Source organism: Grus americana, chromosome 10, assembly GCF_028858705.1.
Source record: "Grus americana isolate bGruAme1 chromosome 10, bGruAme1.mat, whole genome shotgun sequence".
NCBI lineage: Eukaryota > Metazoa > Chordata > Aves > Gruiformes > Gruidae > Grus > Grus americana.
Window position 1 is genome coordinate 3,264,610 of NC_072861.1, and position 19,406 is coordinate 3,284,015.

Here is a 19,406-nt window from a genome sequence, read left to right on the forward strand (position 1 = left end):
CCACCTGCGTTAATTAACGCACAGCAGCCCGCGTTTAATGAATCCTCTGACCTAGGGCCCAGCCCTGCATCTCCTTCCCAGGATGCTGAGGGTGAAAGCAATCCCGTCGCTTTTCCTCCACGTTTTCCCACCGGAGGGAGATGAAAAAAGCCCAGCACAACGCCTGCCTTGTTCCCACCTCGCGGGAAGCTCACGAGCCTCTTTGAGCACCTTCCCCGACTTGCCAAATTCGGTTTTCCCACCGGGATTACCCCGTTACGCAAGGCTCCCTTTGCCCACAACCCCCAGCTACGGCTTCGGGGTGAAAAATTAAAGTTATAAAGAGGAATAAGCGGCAGGATGGAGGGGTGGGGATTGCACCTACCAGCACCAGCTTGCAGCAGTGGGGCTGGAAGGGCTGGAGGTGCCGCACGGGCAGCTGGAAGGTCCCCAACGCCTCCTTGGTGGCTTTGTCTGCCACGGTGAGGGTCAGGGCTGGAAGGGAGAGGGTCGGCCATCAGGATGATGGGGAAGGGCAGAGCGGGCGAAGCGATGGGGAGAGGTTTGGGGAAGGTCTGGGTGAAGAAGGGAGAGAGGAGATGGCGGGAGGGGGGAATGGCTTATTTTCAGCAGCCCCTTCCCCTGGCAGGTCACAGCGGGGCGGGCAGGGGCAGGATTTAACCCCTCCTGGGTTTATACCAGACACACGTGCGATCCCGCCCCGAGCCCGCAGCCCACGGGTGGGTTTGGCAAACACTTGCCACCACGGCATCTACCCTCTCAGGGGGACCCCGGTCCCCGTCTGTTCCCCCCGTCCCGGCACCATCACCCCCAAGCTCTTCGCTTCATTTAAAGCAAAGCTGCAATTTAGTTGACAAGCACGAGCAGGAGCCTTTTAGCAAAAAAAAAAAAAAAAAAAGAAAAAAAAGGAGCTGATGGAAAGGAAAACCGCCCTCTCTTTATGCTGCCATCAAGACTTGGGTTTCCCTTCCCCCAGCTTAATGACTGCGCCGAGGCACCCGCCTTAACTCCTGCTTGGCCAACCTGGGGTTGCCACAGGGCTCGGATGGCCCCAAAACGAAGACGATGGACCAGGCGAAGTGCACGGAGCAGGTTTTCCCGAGCTCGTGCTTTTCAGCAAGTGCTGGGTTTATACGGAGATTTTCCTTTTTTTTTTTCTTTTTTTTTTTTTTTTCTCCCAGCCCTTTTGCGGAAAGAGCACCAGGGAAAATGTTCTGGGGTCAAGGAAGAGACAAGTGGCTTTTCTGCTAGTTGTCACCCGTGATAGATCATGCTCGGCAGCCCTGCTGATGGAAACAGCATTTCTGGGCAAGTAAAAAGGATGGAAATTGTATTATTTCTGGGCAAGAAAAGGTGCGAGCTGCACCTGGAAATGACAGCTCTGGACAGAACATCTGGGGGATGAACATCGCTGAACATCTGGGGGATGCTCAGGGGCCAGGGATCCCGTCGGGTCTCCTCGCATCTCCAGCGGTACGGCACGGAGCAGGTCCAAAGTACATCAAAAGCTCCTCAGTTTCATTTAGGTCAGGGCCCGACGGCATCAGGCACGACGTGAAGGTTGGCCCCCACAGTTTGTTTTCCGAGGATCTGATTGGAATCCAATCCCGACCCCGAACGCCGTGGGGTTTAGTGCAGTTACAGACCTCGCGTGGGGCGTAACGGCATCGTGGCGTGGGTCCAGCTGGCGCAGGGTGTCGGGACGGCAGCGGGGAAAGATTTGGGGTGCTCCCATGTCCCTCCTGCTCTTACCCTGAAGCACGAGCCCACACACAGGGCTCGGGGCACAGCTCGTCCCCGTCGTGGCCACCCTCCACCTGGGTGCTGCTCGGGGTCCTTTGGGCTCCCCACCAGCCCAAAATTTACCCTTTGAGGAGATGAGTCTCCTGTCCTGGTCCCCAGTATCCCTGTCCCCAATGGTACTGGGATGCTCTCACCCGCCCGGCCTGCATCTTCAGCATCCATTTCCACCGTCAGCTCCTCCTCCCAGGTGGGCGCGTGGGTGGGCACCGAGGACGCGTGGGTGGCCCGCGCCTCCACCTTCCGTTCATCCCCTCCGCTGGTCTTACTGGGAGGAAAAGGGAGGCAGAACAGGCCGGTTACTGGGTGAGGAAAGGGAAATGGGTTAGCAGAGAGCTGTGCCTGGGAGAGGGATGAGCACCGACCCTGCTCGGTGCACCTAACAGCCCTTAGCAAAGCTCTGCCCCTGCTCCGGGGAGGTGGGGGCGTGCGGGGGGCTGCACTGGGGGTCCGGGACTGGTTTTACTCCTGGCTGCCGGATCCTGCCGAGCCCCCGGCAATGGGGTTTTGCAGCCCCTTTTATCCGAAAGGCTATTTCAGACCCCGGAGGCTAATTATCCGGCTGTATCGATGAAGGGACAGGGAGGAGGCTGCTGGGAAAGGAGAGAGAAGATTGAATGTTAACGACCGCCGTCATTATACTCGGTACGTAACGAGGCTGAGCAATAATTACAGCGGCGTTAGCAGCTATGGGCCCTGGGTAATTCTTCATCCATGCTGGTGCGGGGCCATCACCATCAGGGCTGTTTTGGGGTTGTTCCTCCCACTTTTAATAGTCAATCAATCAATCCATTAGGAGCTCAGGTGATGATAATAATCCCCACCTCATTAGGGGGGCTGGCAGATCTTTTAGGGGGTCTCCGCTGCCCAGCGAGACACTCAGTGTTATCCTGGGAGCCCTAGGACCGCGGCAGAGTCCCACCGGATGGTGACACGGTCTCCTCAAACCCTCTCCATCCCCGACCGCGGGGCGAAGGGGGATGGTGACATGGCGTCAGGCCAACGCGACATGGATGTCCCAACCCTGTCAATGGCTTGCTTTGGCTATTAAGATGATGAAGTGTCCGGTGCTGGTTCCTCCAGGAAAGTTCTTGCCGGAGCAAAGCCGACGCGGCTCTTAGGGAGAGGTTACCAGAGCACTGTGGTGGCTGAGAGCGGACGGTGGCACTTGGCCACCCCCTGGGAGCTGGACACCCCAGCGCTGGGGGAAAGGAGATGATAAAGGTCCTTCCAGCTGGATGGTGAGCTCCAGGTAGCGGTGAGAGCGAGCAGGTTCATCCCAGCCATTAGGGAAGACGTTACATGCTTGGAGGACCTTGGTCACCTCTCCTTGCTGAAGAGATCAGTCTAACGTCCGATCCACATCCCGTGCTCCTCTCCCGTCTCCCACGTGTCCCCTTCTCCACCTGCATCCCACAGGGATGGAGCCGAGCCGGCCGGCTCTGGCAGGTGGGAATTAGCATCGGGCTGGCACTGGAAGGGGCTGGAGGAAAATTGGCTCTCCAGTAATGAGCTCTGTGGGGGATTGCTCTACCAGCAACGTGCTCGGAGTCCGAATGAAGCCAGACCTGGGCTGGGAGGGGGGTGGGAGGAGGAGGAGAAGGGTGAGAACCGGCTGCTCCGGGCCCCCTTCATTATAGACTTGCCTAAGGACGAGAGAGCCTTCAAAAAGAGCTGCGAAGTGGGGAGCGGGGAGGGGAGGAAACCAACCCCCAACGGCACGACACATGGGGTTGCGCTTCAAAATCAAATGAAGAGGCCGGGGGCAGGGGCGGCAGCAGGAACAGCAGAGAGCCGAGATGGTTTGAGGTCTCCTCCTCACCGCAGCCGGCTCCAGACCCACCGGTGGGGCAGGAGACCGGGGGTCTCCGGCGAGCGGGCGCTGCAGGCAGCTGCCACGGCATCGCACGCCTTGGGGCAGGACGTGGCCGGGATGGATCAAGAGATGTTCCTCTGATGCTCTGCATCCCTCCACGCCTGCTCCGGGGCAGGGCACTTGGCTCTGCCTTGCGGAGAAGCATCAGCCTCCCACCGCTGCGATAAAAGATAAAGATAAAAGATAAAGACGGCCACCCCCGGGGAGTTATTATACATCAACGTCTCGGCTACAGCGCTTGGGGACAGCATTACGCAGCCACCTCGCTGCGTGTGACACCCCCATGCCCAGCAAAGAGCTTGACAAGGGCTGCGCCCAGCCTCAGTAAAAATATTTATTTATCCGGTGCTATAAGTTATTATCTCTACAGGGCGAGTTATTTCTCGGGGCCGACATCCCTGCAGAGGCCACGCGGCCGTGCAGGCGCATCGTTCTCGGGGAAGAAAAATCCCGCGCAGCGCGGCTGAGGTTCACGGGACCGAACCTCGGGATGTAACTTACGCCACGGGTGCAGGATCCGGCCCTGGGGGAGGCAATGTTGTCCCCCACCACGCAGCCCCACCGTGCTCGGTGCTGAGCTTGGGGGGCTCGGGTGCGGTGTGGGTAAATAAATACAGATAAATAAATCACGGAGGTGGAAAAGCAGTTTCTGAAAAGATTCAGAAGGAAAAAGAATTATAATTTCCCCTCTCCTTCCAGAAACCTGATTTTTATATTGCTCCTGACCCTCTGGCCCTGGGACGGTCCGTCTTCATCCCACCACGACCTAAGCCGGGTGCTGGGGTGAGGAGGGGACCCCCCCAAAGACCCCTCTTGGTCCCACTTCCCACACCTCTGGGGCTATCAGCTGAGCCCCTGGTTTCTTTTTTGGGCACATTGCAGAACCGAAAGGCTTCACTTGCAGCTAATCCCTTCCCAGGCGGAGGAGCATCCCACCCGTACCACGACCGGGACCGCTGCCCGCGCAGGCAGACTCGCAGGCAGGGGAATGTCAGAGCCCCCATCCCCCAGGCTGGGAGCAGACGGCGCATTCAGCAGCGACCTTGAGTTTCTTCTCTCTGGCGCTGGAGAGCAGAAAGGAAGAAGCGAGGAGGTATTTTCACCCGCCCGCGATACTCAATGGAGAGGAGAAGCCGGCCGGAGCCAGACGCTTTGTGCTGTTAATTGCCAACACACCTGGCTCCGGCGTGCCAAGGTCATCCCCGCATCACGCGGGTCCGGCGGCGATTTATCTGCGCGCACGAGGGAGTGAAAGGAAGATGTGGAACAAACCCACGGATGTCCCTGAAAGCAGAGAGGAGGGATTTGCTCAGCGTTCGGAGAGCCGAGCCGCTGCCAGGTCCCCGGAGGATCCCCGGAGCATCCCCATCCTCTCCTGGGCAGGGATTTGCCAAATCCCATCGGGATGCCCATGCTGGTTCTCCCGCTGCCCGAGATCTTTCCGATTCGCTCCGTTAAACCTTTCCCTCCCCGATCCTCCGCACCGTGAGCTGGAAGCGCCGCACACAACTCTGTGACTCTGTGGGACGCCGAGTCCCGGGCACGAGCGACCGGGCACAGCCACAAAGCGCCGGTGCGAGTGCGATCGCTCCCTTCCTCCCATCCCGCTCCTGATTTTGGCAGAGTGTGTGTGGGGGGGTGATGCTCTGGGTGCTGGCAGGGGTTCCGCCGGTGGTACCCTGCTGCTTCGGAGGGATCGGCCGCCGCCAGGTCCCCACCGGCACATCCGCCGACCGCTTCTCCTTCCCGTCCGTAAAAACCCACCTTTTAACTGCAACATGCTACTCTCCTTCAAAAGCAAGAGCCCTGAGAAACAATAACCGATTCCCTTCTGCCTTGGCTCCCTCACTATGGTTACTAAAAGGCCCCTCATGTGTCCTGCATCCCTAACACCACCCTCCCCTCCATCACTGCCCCGTTACCATGGCAATGCGGTGATGGAGCAGCGCCAGAATGTAAAGAGAGATGCAACAAATCGCACGCCACCCTCGTGCTATCATTTAGGATATTGATGTTTAAATCTCCTGAGATGATCTGAGTATAATTGGTTTATGGAAATAGAGACAACTCCTGCGGTGGAGTTACTCGGGCTGGCGGGGAAGAGAGCGGGTCGTTGGGAAAGCGGGGGGGGAGAGGGGAAGGGGCGATGGAGGGCTGGCAGTGGGGGCTACCAGCCCACGTGCCGCCGGCTCCCACCGGGCTGCAGGTGCCAGTCAGCCCCCAAAACCCGACAGACGCTGTTGCTGCGACAGAGGGACGCGTCTCTCCTGCCCACGGAGCAACCGGGATGTCTGATGCGGCCGGCGTCGGGCACCGTGGAGAAAAAGGCGTGCCGTGCCACGCTGACAGACCCCGGGACCCCCTTCACCACGCAGCTCGGGGTTTCCGCATCGGAAAACACCCGGCGAGCAACAGTTTGCTCTCCACGCTGGCCAGGCAATGCTCCGAAGTCGCCCACGGCCGCTTTCTCCCCGCTTTTCCAGGGAAGCGATGGCAAAGCCTCTCTGCCTCCCGGAAGGGCTCTTTGGGATCGCGCGCTCACCCCGCAGCAGCGCCGAGCCGAGCGGAGCCCTCGTGCCGCAGACCAAAGCGTGCCCGGCTAATTGAGTCCCCCGGCACATGCATAATGCACGAGGAGCCAAGTTCTCCTCACCCAAGCATCTTGTTTTATTTATTAAAACGCTCTTTTATTTATTGTGATATCAGCTCGAAACCTGGGCAGCGTTACCCCGTGGATGCTTTGACATCATTTTATACTTTCAATATTAGGAACGCTTTCTTCCCGACGTCCCAGCGAGCCAAAGCGCCCTCTCCTCCGCTTTCCCCCGTCTCAGCGAGGGCTCCCGGCTCCTCTCCCCGCACCGAGCGTCCCACGGACGCGACGCTTGCGTGTGCCGCCACTACGGAGGTTCCCCCGCTCCCTGGGGCTTGTGAAGAGTTAATAACGGGGTGACGGGTCCCAAACCCTTTCCCCGTGCTCCAACCATCTCCGTCGTCCCCCTTCGTGGATGCTGGGTACTCACGTGACAATGCCGACGACGACGTATGGCCGCGGCACCCGGCCGTCCCACGTGGCCGGCAGGTTGCTGGCGCCGTGGAGGGTGACGGTGACGGCTTCCTTCCCCACGCGGGCAACATGCCCCCCGCTAGCCCCTGGTGCGTGCCTGGGCTCCTCCGTCCCGGCGGGAGACTCGGATACCTGCCGGGAACGAGCGGGAGAGATGTCAAGGCGGGGAGCGACCGGCTGGTCCTGCAAAGCTGAAGGCACGTCCCCTGTCACCCAACCTCGGCCCCACGGCCCATGCTCAATGCCGGGAGCCCAGATGGGGGAGACGACGTCCCTGGCACGTCCCCATCACCCAAACTTGTTCCCACAACCCCTGCTTCATGCCGAAAGCCTGGATGGAGGAGAACAAGCTAGGGAGGTGGTGTCCCCGGCGCATCTCTGTCGCCCGGGCTGGTCCCCAAGACCTTTGCTGGATGCCGAGAGCCTGGATGGGGGAGAAGAAGCCAGGGAGACGATGTCCCTGGCACATCCCAGAGCCCAGCCGCGGCTCGGCACCGTGGCTGTCCCCACGTCACGACAGGGCTGCAACGGGTGCCGGGAGAACGCCCGGAGAGCATCCTGCGTGGAGTGAAACCAGCCCAGCATCCCTACTCAGCGTGGTCCCAGTTACACCGTGGTCCAAGCAGAGACCCCGGGTGCCAGGTCACGGAATGGGACTGACCATCTAAAGCACCTCCATCTCCCCCGGGGCCCTCGGACCCACCACCAACCCCCCCTGCCCCCGCCACCGCAGCCCCCGCCACCCCCCTGCTCCCCCTTCTCCCCAGCCCAATTTATAGGGACTCTGCGGGAATCGGGATCTCAGCCCAATCCCGGGGGGGGGAAAGGGGGGAAAAAGGGGGAGATCGCAGCAGCTCCCCCCTTCCCAGCTAATTAATTCCCACCAGCTGATGTGCTAAGGAGCAGCAGAGCTGCAAGCTGCCGCTCCTCGCCTGGGGAGGGACCCTCCCCTCGCCCATCGCACCCCGTCCAAGCGAGACACGGCGCCATCCCCCACCAGCTGCGTCCCCGCCGTGCTGCCATCTCGGGCTAATATCGCATAGCGTCGTGCCTAAAAAAGGGTTAAAATCCACCCTGCGCCGCTTCAGCCCCTGAAAAGCAAACCCTTCGTGCATCCTTCTGACCTCCTGGGGTGAAAGCGAGAGCTCCAGCCCAGCAACCACCCCGCGGGCTTCTCAAAGCCGCTGCCTGCAAATCCCCTCTGACGCGCGGCTTTGCCTCCAAACTCCCTAACGAGGGGCCGCTTCATCCCGAGCCCCTCTCCCTTGGCTCTCCCAAAGCCGCCCGGCTGCAGCGGTGATGGGCTTGACGGCGGGGAGGTGACCTGCCGCCGTGGGGGATAACGACCCCGAACCTAAAGATAGCTTGTGGGATGGAAACCTGGGGGCTCTGACCATCAACAACCTGGAAAAAAACCCTGCATTTATTTTTGTGCTGTCAGCTCAGAAGCTAGCTGGAGCTTGGGGCTGGGTGCTGGGGACCGGCTCAGCATCCGTGACAGCCAGATAAGCGGCACCGAAGGAGCAGAAACACAGCACAGCAAGCCCCGACACCTTCCCGAGGTTTTTCCGGAGAGGAACAGGATAGAGGAGGGATGCGGAACATAAACGCTATCCTAAAAAAAAAAAAATTAAAAAAAAAAATTTAAAAAAAATAGCATTGTTTCACTCCATCCCAGCTGGGCAAACTGCGGGATGGAGCTAGGGAGAGGAGGAGGAAAGCCTAGGCTTGGTTTTAAGACCAAGCTGCATCACCAAGGGAGGGTGAGGATGGCTGGGACGCCAGATTTGCAGGCAGGAAGCACGCGGGGCTGTGCCGGCAGGGCAGGCAGGGATGCTCTCCCCGGAGACCCCTCTCTCCTTTCAAGAAAGCATCTGTTCAGGCTCCGGCTCTGGAGTTTTAATGAGTATTTGAGCCCTAAATACTCACTAAAAACCCAATCCAGAGGAATCACAGCTGGCGGAGCCGGGAAACAGCCTTGCTTTGAATTGCACGGACCCCTCTGAGCTCGCTGACGGAGCCCAGGCCCTAAGCTGTGATGCCGGATCAGCGTCCCGCACCGCACCCTTATTTTCAGCTCCGGATCGCTATTTTGGGACATTTTCCTGCATTTTCCCTGTTTTCTTTTACATTCCAGATAACAGAAGCAGGTTTCTTAGCACACATCTTCATACCCACCGTTTATATTTCCATATCTCTGAAAAACCAAGTAGGTTTTACCACCAGCAGCAGTTTCAGCACGATAATTAGTGAGAGGTTTTAATAGAAAATTCACGAGCGGTTAAGCTAAGTAAAACTCAGCAGGAGAACAAAACATTTTAAAAATAGCAGGCGCGAACAATGCCAGGCTTCGCAGGCAACCGGTACCCGAAACCCTCGGCAAGGCTGTGATTAACTACCAAAAAAAAAAAAAAATTAAAAAAAAAAAAAAATCCAGTTACTATTCAAAGCCAGGAGGAAATTCAGTATTTGTTCCAGAAAGGAGGATGCCTGCGGTTCCAGGTAAAGCCCACGCTTGTTTTTCAGCTCTCTTACTCAGCGGGAAGCAAAACTTCTCCGTCCGTGCCAAGCCGAGCGCTCTCACCCAGGAGTTTGCAACCTGTAGCTTGCGGAGCCGGAGGAAAAACTAACAAAGTCCCTGTGTCCCCAAGGGTCACGGCTGGGGGCACCGCACGTTTAAAGCATTTTTCGGTCCCTCGGAGCATCACCGACCGCCGCGGAGCATCTCGCGCGACCCGCCGCCCCGATCCCACGCAGCACCTTAACCCCAAGCCGCCCTCAAAGCATCCTTTAACCCATGCCGATTATTAATTATTCACGCCGCGATGTTGCGGGGAGGTTGATTAACGGTGCCTGAGCTGCCATCATCGTAATTTGTTTTGCTATCAACTCTTTTATCGTCTCGAAAGAAACGCGGGGAGGGGAGGTGGCGGGGGGGGGGTGCCCAGGCAGCTCCTCTACAGCGCTGCTCAGCCAAGATTAAATTGTTTCTGGCTGCGGGCTGACGAGACATAAATAGCCTCAAGAGCCCAGCGTTTAGTTCGGGGAGGACAAACCCGGGCTGGGAGCCAGCGGGAGACCCACGGCTGGAGCCCGCGGCTGCATTTTCCCCCACCCCGGGGAAGAAGTTTGCGGGATGCTCCTTGATTTTTGATTTCCCCGGCGCTGTCGGATAGGGATAGCGCCTGGGGCTCTACGCCTCGCGGCGTTCACATCCTCAACTCCCCCCCTCTGCCCCCGCCGCAGCCCTGCCAGCGCTCCTCGGGGTGATGCACCAGAAGACACCAGCGCCTGCTCTACCACGGAAGGATCAGGACCCTCCTGGTCCTTTTGTAGGACCCGCAAGTCCTCCCAGCTCCGGATAAAGCCGGGAGCGATGCTGATCCCCCCTACGGTGGGAACGTTCGGAGCCCTGAGCTCCTCCCTACCCCTAGCAATTTATGAGCAGCTGTTGGGAACGTGTCAGCTTTATCCTCCTCCGGAGACTTCATAAAATAATAGTAGGCTCCATAAGCGAAGATGGACTGGGGCTGGTGTGAGTTTTCCTACGTGATGTCTCCCCAGGCTCCGTTCAAACCTCCTTACGGCAGCTAAACGCCGGCAAGCCGGTTTTCCCCTCCCTGGGAAATAAAGCGCCGCTTGGTTTTAAACAAGCAGCAGGATCAGGCCACGGGTTAAACCTCCAGCGACGTGCCATGGGAGGGGGCTGGACGGGAGGTAGGGTTGGAGAACGGCTAGGACGTCCCGGAGTGGAGCCAGCCTAAGGATGCTGGGTCCCTGGGTGTCCCTCGGGGAGCAAATCCAGCCGCTTCTGAGGGCTGGACGGCAGGGTTCTGGGATGTAAGAGCACACCAAGAGCCCCTGAGACACCATGGAGCGTCGTTTACAAACGGGGTGAAATACCGGGGGGGTCGTCCTCCTTCCAGCAAGGACTCGCCAGCTGACGGGTTTGCGGAGGCGGTTGCTTCGCCCAGACCAAGCTTCTCCCACCACGCTGCGCGTGGGACAATTTAGCACCCCAAATTTATGGGGTTTTCTGGGGGTGGGGGATGCGCTGCACCCCGGCCGCCCCGTGCCCACGTTCCACGTCGGTCCCCGCAAGCCCCGGGGTGTTAGGGTACAGCGTGACATCCCACATCCCTATGGATTCGTACACCCCCCCCCCCCGCAACAAGCATCACGGCTCCTCGTCTGTCTGCTCCTCTCTCCGAAGCAACCGGAGCCTCGGTGCTAATCAGATTTGAGGCTGTGAAATCTCATTTGAGGCTCTATTAATGCATAGCTGGCATGACACAGGCCCCGGCCTGTCTCCGATGAGCAAAACAAGGAAAGCAATCTAGCTGGGGGGGGGGAGGAAATAAAAAAAAATAATAAAAAAAATATGCATCTCCCGGAACAAGCTCGGGGGAGCCGGCCAAACGCAATTACAGTTAAAAGGAAGATTAAAACGGCAGCAGCACTCTTCTTCCGCCGTCCCCAGCGCCGCCGTCCTTCGAGCGGGGCTGCGATTGCAGCGGGATGCCGCCGAAAACGAAGGGCTTTCGCGGGGGTGACGCAGGACGAGGGGGTCTCATCCGGCCGCGGATGCTTTCTCCTTCTTCGCTGGGATTGTTGCTCCTCGATGCCTTTGGAGCCGCTTGCCACGGGACGGGAGGAGAACGCGGGCGCTTTATGACGCCGCCTACAATTGATATCTGCTGGAGAAGCCAAAACAGCCCCTAGGATGACACGGAGGCGGGGGCATAAGGCAAGGAGCAGCCCTCGGCATCCCGAATGAGCAACCCCTATGGTTGGAGAACTTCAGCTCCACCGACGGCCTGAGGCAGCCCGAACTTGGGGTTGTTTTTGCATTTTTTCGTTGTTGTTTTTTTAATTTTTGAAGCAAACCCAATTGTTTTACAAGGGGTATTTCCCAACACCTCCAGGCAGCAGGTTCAAACCACCCTCCAAGAAAAAAAAAAAACCCACCCGGGCAGGTTCAAACCCTTTCGTAGATCCTCAGCAAAACAAAAGCCAGAGGGGAAGAAAAAAAAAAATACAATAATAACAAAAAAAAAATAAGCCAGACAGGAAAGCAAACACTGGTTTTTATTCATCGTTTCATCCTGCCGGCAGACACCACTGCTCTGCTCCCATTTCCAACCCAGCAACAAGGACAGGGGGATTTTTTTTTATTTTTTTTTTTTCCCCCCTTGCTGAGCTTGATATATTCTTCTTCTTATTATTTTTAAGCAAGTTGTTTCCTCCAGGGGACCCTGGGGGAACTCGTTAGAGATCACAGGGCGGTTTCGGGGCGCCGGGAGGGAGGATGCTCTCCCCCACCGACACTCAGGGATGCTGACTCGGAGCCAATTTCCCCGGGGAACCTCGTTGCCGCCGGCTGGGAATCCCTTTGGGCTAAAAATTGCCAAATTCATTTTCCTTCCATTTATGTAGGAAAACTCCCAATTCACCTGTCAAATAATTAAATGGGCCGGCAGCCCAGCACCGCCTCGTCTGCTCCATTAGGAGAGTTTTACACTTTCTATATTTATCAGCGGCACCAGTACAATTACCTTCCCCCCCCCACCTCTTAAAAGGGAGCAATTTTCTCTTTTTAACCCCATTTGCTTTTCTCAGTGAGGCAGTTATTTGACACTTAAAGGGACACGATGACTTAAATTGCAGGAATTAGAACTAGCAGCCGCTCTTCCCGCCTGCGTTTCCTCCGAGCATCCAAAGAGTTTGTGCTTTACAGACGAGCGAATCAAACAGCGGATTGGAAAACCTCTTGAGAAGCCATCTTCTCCATCCAAGAAGATTCTTCTTCTTTTTTTTTTTTTTTTTTTCCATTTTAGCTAAGAAAAATGTGAATTGCCACTCTGCACTGGCCCATTTCCATGCCAGATCTCTGCTCGGGCAGGGAGAAGCGTGCGGAAAAACGGGACTTTTGGACCAATGTTATGATAGGGAATATAATTTCCTTGCAACGCATCACTAGGAATGTGCATTTTCACCCCCACCCCCCAAAAAAATAAAAAAAATCATCTTTCACTAAATCAGAGCTACGCAAACAGCACCCCAAAGCCATTTGCCTCAGGCCCCCTTTCGCTGGAGGTTCCCTCTGGCACGGGGAAGGGATGATCAAGGGATGCCGAGAGCCGGGGCGCTGCCGGAGGAAGGCAAAGTCCTCGATGAACCCGTCAAGACGCGCTTCTCCCTGGGCTGACAGCTTTTCAAAGCCCTACAAATTGCTCGCCGGAGCGGCGTTATTCATCTCGCCCGCGTCCCGGGGCGAGCCCCGCCGTCAAAGTTTGTTTTTCAGCCTCATTGGGCTTTCAGTGTGTCGAGTCAGGTCCAGCCCCTCACCCCGGTGTCGGGGCAGCAGGCTTGGGAGAAGGGCCGGACCCCTGCCGCCCTCCCTGTGCCGGCCGCTGTCGACGGGCTGAGTGATGGATGAGCCGACCGGGCGACAGACGGGAGACGCACGCCATCCATCACCCGCTAACAGAGACCTCTGCCCCAGCCCTGCTGCTCCGGCGATGGGAAGACAGAAGCTTTTATCCGCCATCAGCGCTCAGCGAGACGGGGCATATCGCAAGGGCATCCGCATCCCGGTGCAAGCATCTGCGTCCCAGTGCAAGCATCCGCATCCCAGTGCAAGCATCCGCATCCCGGTGCAAGCATCCGCATCCTGGTGCAAGCATCCGCATCCTGGTACAAGCATCTGTATCCTGGTGCAAGCATCTGCATCCCGGTGCAAGCATCTGTATCCTGGTGCAAACATCTGCATCCCGGTGCAAGCATCCACATCCCGGTGCAAGCATCCACATCCTGGTGCAAGCATCTGCATCCCGGTGCAAGCATCCTTATCCTGGTGCAAGCATCCACATCCTGGTGCAAACGTCCGCATCCCGGTACAAGCGTCCGCATCCCAGTGCAAGCATCCTTGCCCTGCCCCTGCATCCCTGCTCCCCCTACCATTGCAAACGGACAGAAATGCCCCGTTTCAGCCCAAAATCATTCCCCAGCCCCTCGGCACAGCCAGATGGTCGAGCCAGATTTGCTACAACGGGGTCCGGGTTTGATTTGAAGCCTTCGGGAGAGGCCAGGGCTGGGCTCCGCTCGCCACCGAAAAGCAGCAGGGCTAGCAAGAGAATTCAGCTCACAGCCCGTCATCCACATCCGACGGTGGGGAAGGGGCTCCGCAGATACCCACTGCATGCTTTAAGGCTGAATCCCCCCCAAAAAAAAACAAAAAAGGGGCTAAAATTAATCCAGCTGTGGCTCAGACTCCCCCCCGGGTCCCTGCGCCTGAAATACACTGGGTGCTTGAGGAGTCGCTGCTGTACTTTCTGCATTGTGCTTAAAAAAATAAAGGTGATTTTTATTCCCGGGGAACTTTTTTGCTCGTCCCTGTGATTTGCGTTACACCCGGTCGCTTCGCACCCGTGCACGCTTCCCTAGGGAAGCTGTTTAACTCCCCGGGGATGAAGCACAGCATAAACGGAGCCGGGTGCCGGTTTAATCCCATTTTTTTGAGCCCTGGTGAAGCCCCACAAGTCACAGCTGGCTTTGCGCAGCGTGGATGGGGCGCCCTTACCGTGCAAACCCCCGGCCGCCCGATAGCCCTGCGGCTCTTGCAGCCTGGTAAACGAGCGAGACGGAGCGGGGACGCACGCCGTACGCAAACCCGTTTGTTTGCTGCAGAAAGGCTGCGATTCCTTGTACCCTGACAGCAACAGATTGCTGTTTTGGGATGGGCGCCTCGCCGCCAGCTGGTCCAGGGAGACTGGAAACAAACCATCTTCTGCGGGCTTGCGACCAAGTCCGACTGCCAAGGAGATCTCCGAAAGCTGGCTCTTTCCCCCCCTCGCCCAGCGCCACGTAGAGCTGCTGGAACGGTTTCCAGAGGAAGGGACCCAATTCTGCTCGCCTGGGGGGTTGAGCCCTGCGCAAAGCCCCCGAGGGTCGAGGTGAGCCCTGTCCCCTCTCCTCCATCCCTTCCCCTCTGAGGGAGGAGGTATCCTGAGGGCTGACAGCTCCGAGCCATCCCAGAACCTCCGAGGTCATCCATGACATCTTATCGACCCGCTCGGTGTCGTGCCCGGGTCCCGGGACAATTAGGGAGCCGTCTGGCTCCGCAAGCAGCCGAGCAGAGCCTGCCGCTTCGTGCCTTGGAATACATTATCCGCAGGTTGCGGCGAGAGGAGAAAAATCGTTATTCCCCCTGCCTTGGCCTTTCGGGCGGAGCTCAGCACCCGTCCGTCACCCGCACCATCCTGCAGAGGAGATGCTGGGCATGGAGGCAGTGTCGAGGAGGTGGTACCCCGTCGGGATGCGCCTGCAGGTCTTTGCCATTTGGGAAAGCGAAAGAGATGGATGCGACGGCCCAGCAGCCGGATTCCTCAGGACACGGGTCCGAACAGCAGCCCCGCGATGGGACCCCTCTGAAGTTGCCCCCCTCCGCGCCCCAACATTACTAACTCCCCAAACTATCGATCACCTGAGTCCTGCCGGAGTTTAGGAAGATATTTAGGCTCTCAAACTTCACTTTAGGGGTTCACCTTCCCCAGGCACAGCAGGATCAGCTTTGAGATGCTCGACTTTGGACCCCCAAGAGCCAACAAGCAAATCCCACAGCTTCAGCTCGCTGCAGCGTCTCCCAGGAGCGCTTTCGGAGATGAAACCTCCCTCCCAGCTTCAGCCGGTGCATCCCCCCTCCCCGTAACTCAGCACAGCTCGGCCACCCTCCAACACATTTTCCATCTTTCCAGCTCTCCCAGGAGGGCAGGGAGCCAACATCCCCCCGCCTCTCAGTTTTTAATTTTTAAATAAAACCCATCCTGGCAAATACTTGCTGGGTGACATCAGCGGCAGGTGATATATTGCGTTCCCTCCGGGGGGCCCAGGAGCAAAATTGCATTTGCTAATGCTTTGCCTTACGCCCGCGACCTGGCTCCGCATCCCGCTCCGCATCCCAGCTGATTGCTATCGATTTCCGCAGCTCCAAAGAGTTTACGTCTAGACGTTCGCTGAGCAAACTCAATCAAGCCTCACTAATAAACGTATCTGGCCAGTAAATTTTTGGGCTGATCGGGGTGGGGATAGCACAGCCTGTTGAAAATCAAGAGAGGCTGAGCGCTGCGAACGGTGCTGAGTTGCTCCAGGATCCGGGATGCTCAGCGTCCTGCCTGCAGCGTGAGGAGCAGGCAGCTGCCCTGGAGAGGGGCCGAGCAGCTCAACGAGGCTCGAGCACCCCATGACACCCATGAAATGCGTGGATCAAGGGCTCCAGAGCCATCAGCAAGACGTTTATCCCGTCCAAGGAACAGCGTGGAGAGGGATGCCGACCCAATTTTTAACTCTACAGCCACACCGACGTAGTCACCAAGATGAAGAAGCACATGGCCAGCGTTTAGGGCATCCCGGTGATGGCACCGCGGGCACGAGGTACCATCTGCGGGGTCCCTTGTCACCTCCCCACCGCAACAGTCCTTACTTGGGGGGGGGGTGTGGGCTGAGTAAGGACTGCCAGCCCCATCCCTGAGTTGGGTGGCCCAGAGCCTGCAGAAGACCTTATCATCAAGCCCACCAACCCTGAGTCTCCCACCAGCCCAGCTGGACTCTCTGGAAGGAGAAGAGAGGTCAGAGGATGCTTGGGGAGGGTTCAGGAGATCAAGCCCATCTCCGGTGCCGTAAGCCAGCTTTCTCGAGCAATGTTTTCACAGGTGTACGAGACACCTCTGAGAGCAGCATAGACATCATCTTCATCAACGGGTGCGTTATTCTTCCAGCGAGACACAGGAAACGGAGCCCCTGGGGTGAGGGTTGGCTTTTTTTTTTTTTTTCTTTTTTTTCTTTTATTTGGACAGCTTTTAACGTAACTAAGGAAAGAGCAATGCAGCCTCTCGGACTGCATCGGCCTCGCCCTGCGGTTTCTGCAGGTTTTAGAAGTCTAGATATGAGCTGCAAGATGAAAGATTTAAGCTGTGTCAGCCCCGGATGCCTGCAGTCAGCATTTTAAGAGCTTCTAGGCGACGCCATCCTCTGCCTGGGGGACGGCCGGCTTACAGAGCTGCTTTTTGGTGCTAGAAATGCAAAGTTTGACGTCTCGCTCCCCCCGTCCCCACGACCAGGACGTGACGGCGCGGGAGCAGCGCCGAGCCGAGGACAGGATGGAGGTGACCACGTCCCCTTGCAGCTCTCCATCTCCCCTCCAGCACCGCGAAAGCTCTAATGGGAAGCTACTACGAATAATACTTTTTTGTTGTTGATTTAGGATGGCATCTTCTCCACCGGCTGCACTCACCTGCGCTGGCGAGGAGGTGGGATCCGGGCTGTAGCGTGGCTCGGAGAGGTGGAAGCTGCTGCGGCTCGGCGCGGCGAGGGCAGGCAGCGAGGAAGAAGAGGAGGAGGAAGGATGCTCGTCTGCTGAGTCACCCCGGAGCTCCGGGGAGGAGCTGGGTGTACGGTCAGCCCGCAGCTTCTGGGGGTAAGAGAAGGGGGATGAAGACCCAGCTTTGGGCTCCAGAAGTCCTCCCAGCATCCCCTGTGACATCTCCCCCCGCGGCCTGGGGAAAACCCTCTGCATCCCGGCTCCATCCTCTAACTCTTGGGCTCAGGACCTCACTCTTCAAGGGCAGAAGTTTTGTGAGAAATGGCAAAAAAAAAAAAAAAACAATGCACGCTAAAACAGCTGTAAGCACCTCAACAACATTTATTTTAGATTTAGAGACACTCTTGTACACATGTCCAGGGGTTGCTCCTGCGCAGCTCTGACTACCTCAGGGAGAAAAAAAAGGAGAAGGAGAAGGAGAAGGAGAAGGAGAAGGAGAAGGAGAAGGAGAAGGAGGAAAAGGAGAAGGAAAAGGAGAAGGAAAAGGAGAAGGAGGAGAAGGAAAAGGAAAAAGAAAAGGAAAAAAGGAAAAAAGGAAAAAAGGAAAAAAGGAAAAAAGGAAAAAAGGAAAAAGGAAAAAGGAAAAAAGGAAAAGGAAAAGAAAAAGGAAAAGAAAAAGGAAAAGAAAAAGGAAAAGAAAAAGAAAAAAATTTTTTAAAAAGAAAATTTAAAAAATTTAAAAAAATGTAAAATTATCTTATTAATAAGCTTTTTAGCAGCCCAGCCCACCCTCCATCCTTCATAGGGAGCACCTGCCCAGCTCCCAGCTGCTCTGATGGGGACCAGCTGCTCCCAGCCCTTAAAAGAGCGGGGCAGGGGAGGGCTGGCTGATGTTGGGGAGCCTCCCCATCCCCAGGGGGTGTCTCAGCTGGAGGGGCTGCCCTGCACCAGCCAGAAAGGTGAGGGGGATGTGGGTGGGAGGTCCTGGTCCTGCTGTGGGTGAGGTCTGGGGCAAGCTGTAGGTCTTGTGCTTGGCTGGGGATGGCTGATGGTGGGGTGGGCAGAGCCAGGGGAGCACCCCATAAAGGACCTTTTCCTACAGCCCTGAGCGTGGTTTTGCCGCAGGACCCTCTTTCCTGGCTTTGCTTGGGTGGCTGTTGTCTCACCAAGACCCTGCCTGCATCCTGAGCTTGTCCCAGCTACCTCCTGTCCTGGACAAAGAGGGTCCCTGACCTCAGTGGCAGGCAGGGGACAGGCACAAAGCTTCTACCCAGCAGTGCTGGGGGATGAGGGAGGAGAAACTGAGGCAGGGCTGTGCTGTTTGCCAAAGGCACCCCTGAAAGCCACGGAGACCTCGTTCTTTTTGCTTTCATTCCAGCTGGTGCCTACATGGGGCTGTCTAGCTGCCCTGGGGCCAAATCCTGTCCCAAGCAGAGCGGTCTGCTCCTGTTTTGCTGGAGCACAGGATCTCTGCTGCCCCCCCCCCCCCCCCAAAAAAAAAAATCTGGGCTCACCTACCTCAGAGGAGTGAGCATGGTCCTTGGCGGGCAGCGAGTGGTAAGCGGACTCAGGTGTACAGAGTGAGCGGCTGGGGACAGGGATGTCCGGGGTTGGGGATGATGCTGGAGCTGCTGCTTGCCGGTCCCCACCCTGGGTGCTGGGGGGGAGCGGTGGGGGTGAAGCCAACGTGGTGGGTGGCCGGTGCTCGTGCAGGGACGCGGTGAAGGTCAGCCGGCCGCAGTGCATCGCTGGCTGCTCGCTGCCCACCCGTAGCAAAGCCATCATGGCGCTGTAGTGGTACCAGTCCTCGTCCCTTCCAGCGGAGACCTTCATCCGAGGCTGGTTGGTGCGGGGGTAGATGGCAAAGAAAGCTTCGCCCACCAGCCTGCTCCTCTTCGTCATCCTCTCTGCCCTCCCGGGGAAGCGCAGGGCCTCGACACGGAGCCGCGCGTCGTGGTTCTTGTCGTTCTTGCAGAAACCTGTGGTGGGGGTGAAGCCTTGCGTAGGAGGGCTGGTGGTCCCAGGAGCATTTCCTGGGCTCGTCCATCAGCAACCCTGGCTAGCTCTGCTCTGTGGACGTGAGCAAATGGGTCATCCAGCCTGGATGCACCCAGACCTCGGGCATGGGCAGGAGGGGGGGATGTTGGCATCGTTGGTGGGGTTGGCCCCGCTCCTCAAGCTCCACCTGCCCCATTCACCCCACTAATCCCTGAGCCTTCTCAGGCAGCTTTGACCCCATCTCAGGGTTTTGCTGCGAAGGTGTGAGCGTGGTACGGGGGTCTGCAAGCCTGAGCCGTGCCCCTGGGTCGCCTCTGCCATCAGCCCATCCCCATGGTGTCCAGCCT

The 19,406-nt window shown here is 57.6% G+C and overlaps 1 protein-coding gene across 1 annotated transcript in view; it reads right to left on the reverse strand.

Moving 5' to 3' along the window:
- CCDC33 (coiled-coil domain containing 33) overlaps nt 1–19,406 on the reverse strand; it is a 41,996-nt gene that overhangs the window by 21,991 nt on the left and 599 nt on the right. The window contains exons 2-6 of the mRNA XM_054837420.1: nt 18,580–19,040; nt 17,035–17,211; nt 6,700–6,875; nt 1,938–2,068; nt 365–474 (exon numbers count right to left, since the gene is read on the reverse strand). Of these exons, the coding sequence (XP_054693395.1) occupies nt 365–474; nt 1,938–2,068; nt 6,700–6,875; nt 17,035–17,211; nt 18,580–19,040 (1,055 nt within the window). The remainder of the gene's footprint in view (nt 1–364; nt 475–1,937; nt 2,069–6,699; nt 6,876–17,034; nt 17,212–18,579; nt 19,041–19,406) is intronic.